The sequence below is a fragment of the Thermobia domestica genome, chromosome 11 (genome assembly GCF_964235325.1).
Source record: "Thermobia domestica chromosome 11, izTheDome1.hap1.1, whole genome shotgun sequence".
Lineage (NCBI taxonomy): Eukaryota > Metazoa > Arthropoda > Insecta > Zygentoma > Lepismatidae > Thermobia > Thermobia domestica.
This window is the reverse complement of record NC_137464.1, coordinates 17,393,554-17,407,312: the sequence shown is the minus strand read 5'-3', so window position 1 is coordinate 17,407,312 and position 13,759 is coordinate 17,393,554. Positions and strand designations below refer to the sequence as shown.

General features: G+C 35.3%; 1 protein-coding gene across 3 annotated transcripts in view; it reads right to left on the bottom strand.

Moving 5' to 3' along the window:
* The window catches only part of LOC145663924 (uncharacterized), a 75,950-nt gene that overhangs the window by 37,417 nt on the left and 24,774 nt on the right, over positions 1-13,759 (bottom strand). For 2 of the 3 annotated variants that reach the window (XM_081730122.1, XM_081730123.1), the window contains exons 6-11: positions 13,448-13,666; positions 11,526-11,605; positions 8,098-8,222; positions 5,674-5,811; positions 3,811-3,938; positions 1,529-1,694 (exon numbers count right to left, since the gene is read on the bottom strand). In XM_081730122.1, the coding sequence (XP_081586248.1) occupies positions 1,529-1,694; positions 3,811-3,938; positions 5,674-5,811; positions 8,098-8,222; positions 11,526-11,605; positions 13,448-13,666 (856 nt within the window). Of the gene's footprint in view, positions 1-1,528; positions 1,695-3,810; positions 3,939-5,673; positions 5,814-8,097; positions 8,223-11,525; positions 11,606-13,447; positions 13,667-13,759 lie in introns of all 3 variants that reach the window. The other variant, XM_081730124.1, reaches the window with a different exon arrangement.

The window sequence follows — 13,759 nt, the reverse complement described above, 5'->3', positions numbered from 1 at the left end:
AATAAAAACAAATGTAAGTTTAACGTTTATACATTAAATGATATTCTTATTAGTAGGGATGCCTACAGGCGAGTTTTAGGGATTTCTGGGGAGACATAGTTTTAACTGAAAATGGAACATTTGAACTTTAATTATACCATACTGAAGCTTTTAACATTTAAAATTGAATTAAACCACAATGATGCTTTAAGAACATCTGAACTTTAATTAGACCATTATAATGCTTTTAAGAACATTTTAACTTTAATTATACCATAATTCTTTTAAGAACATCTGAATTTTAACCATAATGATGCTTTCATAACGCTAACTGTGAAGAACAACTTAGCATGGATTACATTTTAAAACCATCAATTGTCAAAATAAAGAATGCATTCTCTTTTGATTGAGATTGACAAAACATTTTTTTCATTGTTTCTTGCACGTACTGTTCTTGAAAGTTTTAGTAAGAAAAAAGCAAATCTTCGGACATATTTGTTATGAAGACAGAAGTTACGAAACTGAATATAATTTAATCTACAAAACTTTTTTTTTTTCCTCAACCAATTTCGGTCTGCTCTACTACTTTTCTTTTTGGAATGGGGTGGAGGCAAAATATAAATCTGGGAGAACTGTGACCAAGCACTTAATAAGGATAGTCACCACCACATATGAATGTTTTTCGTAAAGATGGAAATTACGAACGTTAATTTCATGACACAATTTGATACTTTATACGATATGCTGAAGGATATTAAATGCATTACTGTCACTTCCCTTAGAGATTCAACCAGTTGAATAAAACCTCCCCTGGTGCACCTGATCCCAGACCTCAAGATTATGAAATGCCTATCGTCAATTATTAAGCTCATTGTGGGGAAGATACCATCCTCTATCCTTGCTGACGGAACTGAATGCTGGCCTGCGTGAAAAAATGGTATTGCTAAGGAAGTATTAATTACAACACTTCTCCCGTATGTGGATGGGAAAGCACCCTCGTTTAAGGTCAATACCTTATAACTTAAAACCGACCTATGTTTGCACGATTTGAATTGATTGTTATTTCGAAATTATCTAAGTTTAACAAAAAGTATTTTAAATTCAAAAACGCCAAAAATTACTGTGGGATATTTATGGTGGTAGCAATATAATGGATATGGTAAAGGGGGGAGGGGTAAAGTCTCATATTCAATTTCCATTAATTTCTTTCAAAACTCATGAAACTAAAATAAACCTGTAGATTCCTGAACTACACAATTACAATATTGACCATATATTAACAAACATAATAATGGAGCTGCATATTTCACACTTAAATACATTTCAACAATATTTGGTTTATCCTATGGAAATCGCAGGAAAGCTAATAGTACTCTCTAATTCTGTGACTGGAAACTTACTACTTTAAATGTGACTTAGCTAAGTCGTTGCTTCGAGTGGAGGAAAACCAGGATGAAGTGGATCTGCTCTCGAAGGTTTATTCAGAGCTCAGTTGGGCCTATGAAAACATAAGCTAATTCGATATTATTATAATCAGACGAAAAATTACCTTTTCCTTTTCTTTGTTATCTTGTTTCGGCGTATTGATAGGTGTTGCTCTATCTCGATCTCGTATTAAGCTCCGACCAGAACGATGACGAGAACGGCTCCCCCGAGGGTGATTCACCATTGTGCAACCTAATTTCCGATAGAAATCTTCGAAGCTATGAAGAAATCTACAAGAGAATATAAATAAAAAAAATTATTAATGCACTTGTATAACTTATCCATGATAGCTAAAACAATTTTTCACATATTTTACTTAGCTCTATCATATTTAACTATAAAATTCCTAAGAAATGATCTATAACCATAATATTAAGTGATTCTCTGTGGTTAACAGGTGTCTTCATATTCGATTCCCAGTGAGGATGACTGCCTCGATTACAAACTAAGTAGTGGTTCGGACCCCACTTTAAGCACATGTTTTGTTTCATATGATCTTACAACTGAAAGATGACGTTAATCAGTTAAACGTTAATCAATAAACCAACATAATCTTGAACACCTACTTACAATTTTAATACAAATAACTTAGTTAATAGTTACAAACTACACCCACAATAGGAACTTTTATAGTTCCTATGAAGTTTTAGACAATTCCACTAATGTGAGTAAAATGTGACTAAAAGTTATGTTCTTCTTGTCGTCTTAACTTCAGCATAAGCAAAGATTTGTTGTCCGAACATAAATCAAGATATGTTGCCTGTCTTGGAAAGCTGATCAGGTAGGATTTCACTTTGATATTTAAGCTTTACTGAGCTAAATTCCTTCAGTATGCTAGATTACACATAGTTCACGTAATTAAATGTATGTACCTTCTATTAGATGTTGACCTGAATGGCATAGCTTTCCAGGGCCCCACAAAAGATCATTAAGGATAGAAACGGTTCTTCTCTTTCTTTATCTCAGAAAACATTCTTACTCTTATTTGCACGTAACTGGCTTATAATTCAATTCGTGACTGAGTACCAAAGATTTTCCATAAACATTTTTTTTTTTTTTTTTTTTTTTCAGTATATCTAGTTTCAATTCTCTTCCCATATGCTGAGTAACGCAAAAATAATTTTTGGATGATCAAGGACTACTAAATATTGTCCAAAGGTATGTGTTAAGATTTAAACCTGGTTCATTTATTTTGTAAGTTATTTTTTAATAGTTGAATGTTACTGATCTGGAAAGAATCCCTAGGATGTTTTGGTACCTTAAATGTAGGGAAAAAAAAAATCTAATTATTTCTTAATTCTTGTGAAATGATGTGAAGAAACTTCTGTATTTAGCAGGACACGTTTCACAACTTCTTGATGGCAACGGAATGTCAAATTTCTCCCATCACTGACTTAATCCTTTTATTAAGTATCATGTGTTGAAGCAAACTTATTCTACTTTTGATGGTAGATTTTAATTTACTGCTTTCCTCTGTTCACTTTAATCTGCCTTATACACTTTTCACTAGCCTTTACTTTTTGCTCTGTATTACCTCTGAAAAGTTCACATCATGAAACGAAACCTAAAACACATCGCCTGAACTTCTGAAAGATATTAAGGTGAGACTTTCGTTAAGTTTGTCTTAGTTTCTTTGATTTGACTACAAAATAACCAACGAGATTTTTTAATATAGTGCGTTAGGTTTTCAGTATAATAACTAATAATTAATAGAGATCAACACATCTTATAACTGGTTTAATATTGCATTGTTTGCGCAGTTGTGTTATAACAGTAGGGTAGTTTAAAGCTGAGAAAAATGCAAATCCGAAATTAAAAGAAACAAAAAAAGAACCAGCTTCATTTATTGCTTTTTTTGAACTGCGAATCCAAACGAAAAAAAAAAATCTGCTTAGTGATTACTTCGAAAAAAGAACAAAAATCATTTCAATGTTATGGATGAGGGACAAAAATGGCAAGAACATTTGAATTCAACACAGTTTACATTCATGATATTTGCATTTTTCTACGTTCCGAACTTACATGTAACTTCTACTCGGAGACTCCAATACAGAATTTCGTTCATCTAATTTTGTGTTCAATACCTGACACTGATCTCCTTGAAACGTCAATTCTTTTCTTTAAACAAATGAAAGCTGTATGCCATACAAAATATTTCGAAAAATACAAAATACTAATAATGACACACAACTGTATGCAATTCTGAAAGAAGAAAAACTTCATCCTTCCACAGATAATACTGAAATATTTCGTTGGGGGTCGGTTAAGAAAATATTTAGAAATCATAGTATCTAGAGTGAACAACGATACGTTAAACTATAGTTAGATAACAAAATGATCCCTTACTTTTTGTACGCTTGTTTCACAAGGTTTGTTGTGGCCCCGCTATGTTGACCAAAGCCCACTTTGTGAGAGATTGTTTTCCACTGGTTATGGTTCGTCACGCGGTTGTAACCTCCCATTTTGTGCACAACCTGAGGAAGGAAAACAGCAAAGAACATGGGTCAAATTACATGTTTAAAGATAGTCAACGTATAGATTTTCAACATACACATGTTACAATATTGCAAAAGAATTGAAAGATCATTAATTTTTAATTTAAAGAAAATTAACGTTTTTGTAACGGAATCGTGACATGTATTGAAAATTATAAAATATTTTATTCAAAATATCATAGTTCCAGGCGCCAGATCACCACGGCGACTGGATATACGAGTCTTGCGCCTAGTTTTTGATGTTAGTATTCCCAAATTGTTACCTGCCAGTAGGTCTGATTTTCATGTAGTTACCTTGAACTCACATATATGCAATTTATTTACACCAGAAACTATAATGTAAGGCCAAAACATGTAAACCTAAGTATGAAATTAAATTTATTGTGGCGCCTCGCTTTTTTTTTTTTCACTGACTTTAACCTTCTACCACAAATATTAGTTGCTATCGAATTTAGTTAGTTCCCTTCTTGCTAGCTAAATATTCTACGCGGACTTCAACGTATCGGAATGCTCACACACAAAAAACACGTACGAACCAGTAACGGAACGCTAATGTGGAACGAAGGCGGCTTCACAGTTCCATAACCTCGGTATATAGACGAGATGAAATATAGTGAAGCCACGCTACAATTACCTTTACTCCCCACGGTACCCATTTGGGGCAGACTGGGTGAAACCTTGAACTATATTTTGACGAGGGCACAACAGAAACTCCGCCCACACCAGGATCAAATTTTGATTATTTGGTTGGTAAGCAGGCACCTCATTGACTACGGAACGCGGTTCTTCTCACATATACACACTCATATACATAGGGATTTTTTTTTAAATCATAACTGAACATAAATATTAGTAAAACAAAAGCAATGGTGATTGGAACAGAGCGGCTGGTATCAAAGATAGAAGGAGGAGGAGAAAAGCGGAACTAGTGACTAATTTTTGATATATGGATATATCTGAGAATATGAAGATCGAATGTGAAATAAATGCAAGGATAGGATGCCGAAAGGGGCATTTAAAGTATTCTGTGGATTCTTGCATAGTTAAGAAAAAGATTCATAAAATGCTTCGTGTGAACATGGACACTCATGGACATTACACAAAAGCGATAAACAAAGACTATTGAGTTTCAAAATGTGGGTGTGGAGAAGAATGGAAACAATTAGATAAGTCGAACAGAACACGAAGAAGCGTTAGAAACAGTAGGAGAGACAATAGTTTTAGACTAAATTAAGAGAGGAAGAAAAACTAGTTAGGATTTTGGGAATTAAGTTTATTATGAACGATATGCTAGAAGGTAAGTTGGCAACAAAAAAAGGAGAGGCGGAAGAGGCTACAATTGATGGACAGTATTAAAACAGAGAATTCCTACGCTAAGACGGCGCATGGATATTTCTTAGTCTGCGACAAGTAATCTGCCAATAATTGCAGAATACCTATGACGATGAAAGTTGCGTAGCTTCAGACACGTCATATTTAAGCAAGAGAAGGATTACGTTTTATCACAAAAAGTTTAACTTACACCCTTACACTATAATGCTATTTTCTCTTGTTGTTACGTAAAAGATGAAGCGAAATATAAAAATCCTTAATAATAACACGTTACCAGAACAGTTATTTTGTTATTGTTTGTACAATTAAAAGTATACTTTAAACAGAAACAATGATTAAATCAATAATATGACACAATTTCAACTCGGACAGAATTGGTTACCTTGAAGAGTTTGTACAAGTCAACATCTTTGCCTCCAATCGTTGGCCCTTTATTGATTGGAGTGCCTCTGTCATCCATAAACTTATAAAGCTGTGCAACGAAATGATCCTTCTCCTCCCTCGGTTCATCATCAGAGCTCTGTAGTGAGAAAAGATTACATTCATTCATCTCTTGGTTGAATATATTTGTTCTTAGAATCTAAAGAGAGTTCTAACCAAAAGAGATAAAAAATAATAAAAATAATAACCTGCATAGGAAATCCTTGTACCTATGTAATATTTCTACTATACACACGTTTATAATGTAATAACTACACTGAAAGAGAAAAGAAATGTTTCTACAGAAAACTATTATTGCTTAGTTGTTTCTTTAACGAAAACAAAAAAGTCTTTACGACAATCACTGGTTCCAATCCTACTTACTTTTAAAAGGACTCAACAAAAGGAAAATTTTCTACTACACTACAGTCTAGTTTAACTGAATCGTTAAAAGAGCCTTTACTCGTGCGCCACTTTTATTCAAAAACACAAATAATGAGTACAATATTTGTTTTGCCCAACTAACTCTACGGCTTATGGAACCCAAAGGTTTAATGTCGCGTTCACAAAAGTTCTCCACTGATTTCTGTCCTTAGCCAACAACTGGATCCAGTTTCTACTTTGTATTCCTATTTCTGAGAAATCGATCTTAATACTGTCCTTCCATCTGCACCTAGGTCTTCCTAATGGTGGTTTGCCAATTGGACTTCCAGTTAGAACTTTGAAAGCGTTCCTACTTTCTTCCATTCTGGTTACATGACCTGCCCACCTAAGGCTCCTGGACTTTTAGTCTACACTAGACTAGAATTCCCTGCTTTCCGTCGACGTTTAATTTCTTCGTGAATATGGTTTTGGTCTGTTTAATATTGATCCTAGATATTTGAAAGTACGCACTTTGTCGAAAGTCTTCAACAGTTATTTACCAGAAAGTAAGTTCATTGTTACGATATATCACAACGTATTTTCATGCAGAAAATATATTAAATATATAATATTGCGTACAGAAAAAAATCTTTGGTCCGGTTTAACAGAATTTTCGTTCACACCTGAAGTGCAATCGGTCCCATCAAATTCAGCTAAACAAGACTCTAGTGTATTTAGAAAATAATTTTGTGTGAAAGTCAGCATTCTCAGTAGACGTTTAACTGTTTTATCTAAAGCTATAATGTTACAACTGATATGATGAGATTTCTTCAAATGGAGTATCTCGAAAAATTCTACCTATTTTACAAATTAGTGATCTGAAAACAGTAAGACTTCATTTTATTTTATTTATTTATTTATTTATTTTTTTTAATACGAAAACATGGTGCAAAAGTTCGTCGGCCAAGAAACAAGTAACTACTCTATCATGGTTTACGCAGGGTTTATGCTGTGTTAAGTTTTAATACATGAGTCAAACATGGAATTCAATATAAAGCACTCATTTAAACAAGGCATTCTTCCAATTTTACGTTTCCTCAGTTGAGTTTTATAAATTTGCACACATCGAATTTTTAATATTCTTCCGTATAATATTACTGCGGCATTTGCTTGTGTCAATAAGAAGAAATCCTGGGAAGTTACTAAACCGGATAGGCCTAGCACTCATTCTACCTTCCTCGCTGAAAGCTGATAAATAGTGCTAGGGTCTGAAATCAAATACACACGATTGCCCATAAAGGTACCTCTACGCGACACTATGTTCTTAGTACAATAATACTATCGTAACTTAATCAAGATAAACTAACCTGGAACACGAAAAAAAGTAAAACGGAAAGTACGGGGAGAAATAGAAAAAAACTGAATAACTTACATTTTACAAAAAGACTCATCACGACCCGCGAAACAGTAATCTTTATAATACCCTTTCTGTTTATTTCATATAAAATAACTCACACCATAAGGATATCTTATCAAAAAATGTGCATACTTTATATCAAACCATCGTATCTTTTCAGCTACAGTAATTACGAGAATAAATAGACGAGTTTTGTACACAACAAAATCTTAAGTGTAAATGTAGTTGGAGAGTATACTATATTGTTTATTTCAGTTTAGCGTCCCTCTGGGTAGCGAGGCTATATAAGATGTACACCTACAGCTAAACGTGGAATCCGAACCACATGAGTACCCGCAGGGAATTAAACTCAAATCTCCCACGCTAACCACTTAGCCACGAGGGAGCTCAGTACGCTACATAAAACATAATTAAGTTAACATTGTAAATATGCAAGCTGAAATGTACAGAAATTTTCCATATTTAATTCGTTCAAAGAAATTTTCGGCAACCAAATATTTGATTCGTAGTAATGAAGTCGCCACCAAATTACGAATTCTGAGTGAAGACATTTCAGCTTAAACCCTGCACAGAACTTTCACGTTAAGTATTAGCTATAAAACTTGCATCAGAACTGCCTCCTCCCTCACTATCACTGTTGTCGCAACTTTCATCCAATCCGAACAGCAACTCCCGGTCCCAATGAGGCGGAAGATCATCTTTGTCTAGGAACAGAAGAGCCTTCTCAACAGCTAGAAATAGAAAAAAACATGAAATCAAATATCACCATATGTTCATTTGTATCATTACTGTATTATAACGTATCATATTTGTATTCGTAATGTATATACATAGTTATTAAAATAATGAAAACACTAATATACTGCAACACATTATATTTGTGAGTAACATTGAACATTCGTGCAATGTGACTTCTGTATGAATGCTGTGTTGAGTAAAAGTGTAGTACGCATTATGTGTACGATAGACCAGATGTTGGTGATGTTCAAGATGGCAGACCTCTTCGATTTTCAGAGTGCAAATTCTGGAAGTACGGCTACTTGGAATAAATGTATCCAAGATTCTCAGTGTATGAGATGTATTAAGATTAACAGTGCCTCAGATAATGATGCCAAATACAATTTATGACAAAATCCAACAACAGACTAGGGGGTTAAGTATATTAGACCCCTAAAGATGCCTATAATCTACCTATTTTCTACTGTTAAATATGGCAGCGACTCTAGTTGGTGTCTTACTTCAATTTCGTAGTTTCTAGCAAAAAGGACGAAATAACTTTTAATGATTCTGTGGACAATTTAGGTGATGTGTTATATCCTATGGTACAGATGGTGTTCTGTAACAACAACGCAATTTTCCGATACAACAATGTGTCAAGACGCGCAGGCTTGTTTAGGCGTAGTTTGACGAACATCAACTTCAACACTTGCCAAGACTTCCTCCTCCTCCATCATCATTGACGCAAGCGAGTACAGGACTACATGTGAATAGTTCACTACCCCTCACGAAACGATTTAAGAGCCTCAATTTGTCAACGAATACAGAGAGTGATTAATTTATATTGAGCCGAATTTGAATATGCCACTTACCAATGAGATGCCACATTTCCATCACGGGTTCTGTTCGATCTGCAATCCACCTCTCCTGACTATTGCATCCCATTTATCTTTACAGGCTTTCCACAGGCCGGAGACGGTGTGGACTAGACTATGGGATAGCTGTCACTTGAAGAGTCCGCCGAAAGCACAACAGTCCACTGGGCAGCCATCTGGACTCTTGACAAGGATGTTAGAGAAGGGAAGTGCCGAAATTTCAGTTTCCCGTTCCATACGGCAATAGAGTTACAGCGATGTTTTCGCCATGTGAATGGATGCCTCGTCTTGGTGCAGTTCAATCTCGTTTACGCCTTCGCCGTACACTGCTGGGACTTCATGTTGGTACATTTCAGTCAGAACATGAGTCTGGTAGTATGCAGCATTGATTTTCACGAGTCGCTCCACCATATGGAGACGTAGTTTGCCGCTGTACGATACCGCCTACAATCATGAACACTTTTGAGAAACTCTGCGTACTAGCGGAAGAACGTGCTTCGCCTTTGAAGTCAACAGGTCTGTATGTAATGACACGAACTTTATCGTAGTTTGTGAGGTAAATACACGACTTATCAAGAGTAATAACAAACTTCCACCGATTACCTGCGAGATGTTCATACAGCCTCCTGCAGTTCCTTTTTCATTCAGCTACATGATACGGTTTCAGGATTTGCACACTGCTTTTGCGAACGACCGGGATTGATTGTCGTCTGCGATGTGTAACATTTGCTGGCAATCATAAGCCATGTGTGTGGGATTTTCGGAAGTCTCCATACGCGGAACCACACGCAATAGTGACTGGGTCCTCTTCACGGAAGGCCGGTTTCTAGCTACTCGCGTCGGTGTGGTGGGTCCAGGACTGTGTCTCATATTTCCGTATAATACGCTTCACAGTGGCACGACTTACACGAAAATTACACACTTGACACATTTCTACGTTCGTGCCATGCGACGCCGCGAATTTAGCGTCGGAGAGGGCCACAAGGAACGCCTCCCAGAAACTGTTCCGTTTCGGCGACATCAGACTACGCTTGACCATAATGCTCTACTGTGTGACTAACAAGATACTGTCGCTTGCCCATGGCAATCTTGAGGCGATGGGTTTGCATGCGCGGGACAGCAGCACATTGACTTCGTCTCAATATAAATGAATCAACTTCCGTATCAGCTCCATTACAGGTAAAAAGTAGTTCAAGCCCGCATTAATGAGCTCACTTGCACTTTGTTAATGTGTTTTTATTATTTTGATAACTACAAGCATTCAATTTTAACAAAATTCGAACAGGATATAATACGATTCAACACACTTATTGGAATGTAAGTAGTACAGTTTACGACCAATAAGCACACGAAAATAGCGAGATTTTCACACGTTTCGATCAATTTTCTATAGCGAATTACTACTTGAAGCCACTTTTTTTTCTCACACAACATGTTAATGTAACATCTCCCAATTTTTTTCTTTCTTATTACGATGATCATATACGAAGACATGCAAAACTATAGTAATATAATGAACATCAAAATGTTCAAATTCTGAATTGTAAATGGCGCGTTAATAACGTATTTACATTTTTATGATTACTCAATATCAAAATATCAGTCACGAAGAGTGATTGCTTTTTCAAGGGCACTTTTATCAAAGATAATTAAATATTCACTTAGCCTTTTTTTCTTTTAAATACTCAACACTGGGTACTTCTAAGATTAAGTACTTCACCTGACAAACTGAACGAATTATTTTTCTGTTGGATAACCAACAAGAATACATAAGATAGTGCTGGTTATCCAAAAGAAAGAAAAAAAAATATATTAGTTAAACCTCAGGTGAAATAGTCATCTATCCTGAAAGCACGCACGAAAAGAAATCACTGCCTCTTCACTTTACACTAGACTGACGAAGAACATGCATGTTATCTGAGCTATATGGGACTTCAAATCAGCCTCCACAGAGTAAATAAACATAATACTCAAATTTCATTCTTTAAATCATACTTAGAACAACAGAATATTTTCTACTATTTATATACAGTGAGTTTAATACATTGGACTATGTAATCGTGGTGTCAGAATAAAGCTTTAAAAATCCATGTCAATCTATTTCTTTACACATTTACACATACATACATACATACACACATACATACATACATACACACACACACACACACACACACACACATACATACATACACACACACACACACACACACACACACACACACATATATATATATATATATATATATATATATATATATATATATATATATATATATATATATATATATACAGTATTGACGAACGGTACTATCCACCTCCTACTGCATTATGAGTAACACGCGTTTGATGCTATAATATCATTCATAAACAGGTGTGTGAAGGAAATAAAATAAAATAAACTCATCAATCTGGAATCATAATATAATTGTGGGTACTAACCTGTCTTCAAAGTATTATTATCCACTTTGGCCCCGATCTCTCTTGTGAACTCCGTAGCTTCTTTCTTCGGCACAGTATAACTGAAAAAAATATAAATAATAATCATTAACGGACATCCATAATGAAACATACATAAACTTGAATCAATAATAAATAAATAAATAAAAAATTGAGATAGAATCTTACCTTAATATTTATAAATTAACTTTTATATACAATGTTTACATTACCTTAGACATCCAGTATAATATATCTAAAAAACTACGTTTCTGAGAAAACACACGAGAGCCTGGAAAAGTTTCCGCAAACTACTACTAACGGTGACGCCCTATTATAAAATTCGGAAGAACAAACCTCTGTTTAAATTATCTTTCATTGTTTAAGCCTATTCGTTTATTTTTTTACAGCCATTTGAAGTAGTAGTTTTGTGTGTGAAATGGAAACTTTCTTGTGAATACTTTCGGGCAATTACTTTTATATGATTTCAAATACAGTTTAATACAAACAATCCATCGAGAGACTTTATTTGACTTTTGAGGATGAAGCACCATCAAATGGAATTGTGTACAAATAGTTTGCACAAGTTTCATAAAGGTCGTAAATCTACGTTTGCTGTTGCCAGTAATGTTGATAGTGTGAATAAAATGACGAGTTCGGCATGCGACATACCGTGAGGTTTAGGCATCCTTGCACGCTGACATGAAAGTAATATATACGATTCTAAATGGTCACCTGAACACATGGAAACTTTCAAGCCGATGAATCCCACACAAATTGGCTGAAGCTCAAAAAACAGGCCCGTGTTAATTGGTGCAAAGTAATGCTCAAAAAATTCAACCAAGGTAAGTCAAGTTTGGTGTACTACATAGTTACAAAGGATGAAACTGGGATATATTCATACAAACTCGAAACTACCAACAATCCGCTGTTTGGATGATTCGAAAATGCGCCGAAACCAACCAAAGTTGTTCGTTCGAGGAGAGCTACAAAGCAAATGATTACTCGTTTCTTCGGTTACATTGTACATGTGGCAATCATAGCTTTAGAAGTTGAGAGAACTGTAAATGTTGAGTGATAGACAATAATCTGTTTGCCAGAGGTCATTAGTGAATTGGTAAAATAAATCCAAATCGTCGTCTTATTCTTCACCACTACAACGCCAGTTCCCAGTCAGCACACCAAATTATTGATTTTTGTTAGATAAAAATGTCGAATTAATGACTCAACGTACGTATTCACCTGGTTTATCACCTAATGACTATGAAATGTACGATGCGTAGTGAGCGATTTGTGTCGCCTGAAGCAACTGTTGATGCATTTGAAGTGAAGTACTTCTTTAAACCGCTGTGAAAAATAAACGAACACACTTAAACAAACACTCAAAGATAATTTAAACATAGAAAGGGCTATCCTTCCGAATATCGGAACCCGAAGTTACTGTACGTAGAAGTTTGAAGAAACTTTTCCAGCAGCCCTCTTATTATTATTTGTTAAAAGCCCTGTTTAAAGGTACAATCCCGGCATCAAGTTAAAACGTCCAGCGAGCTCTCTCCTTCAGTTAAGTGCTCACGCTTTGAAGGTAGGTTCGATTCCCAATGGGACTCCATATGATTCCGAAATTACGGTAAGCTCTCGACTCGGTGCTGGAAAGAGACTTTTACTGAAAGTTAAGTTAAAATATACATTCAAAAACATTAATCATTAGGAGGCATTTTTCCAACACCAATATACAACGGCAATACCAGTAATTGGATACCGAAAGCTAAAATTTATGATAAAAAGGAGAAACACAATAAGTCTGATCTCAAATGATAATTTCTTGTATTGTTTTGATTTAACAATAGTGTTTATAAATTACTCCCTCTTAATTAATAATGTTCTCTTTCCTTCATTTTAATAAAGAAAAATATCTTAGTACGTACTATCTTCCGTCCTTAAAGGAGCGAACAAGGTATTCATCTTTGACACGAATACGCACAGTATCTTGTGCCGTGGGAGCAACAACGAGGCCAGGAAACCAGTTATCCTTTTGCTTCTTTTTGTCTCCTAACTCCACACACACCACCTTCCCAATGTCCACCTCCTTCTCCTCTTTCTTCTTCCCTTTCTTAATGAGCTCTTCATCGTCGCTGCTGTCGTCTCTGAAATAAAACAATTGAATTAAGTATTTTCGAAACAAGTACCTCTGATCATTCGCGGGGCTTACTGCGTAGGTATTGTGTCTTCAGGATGAA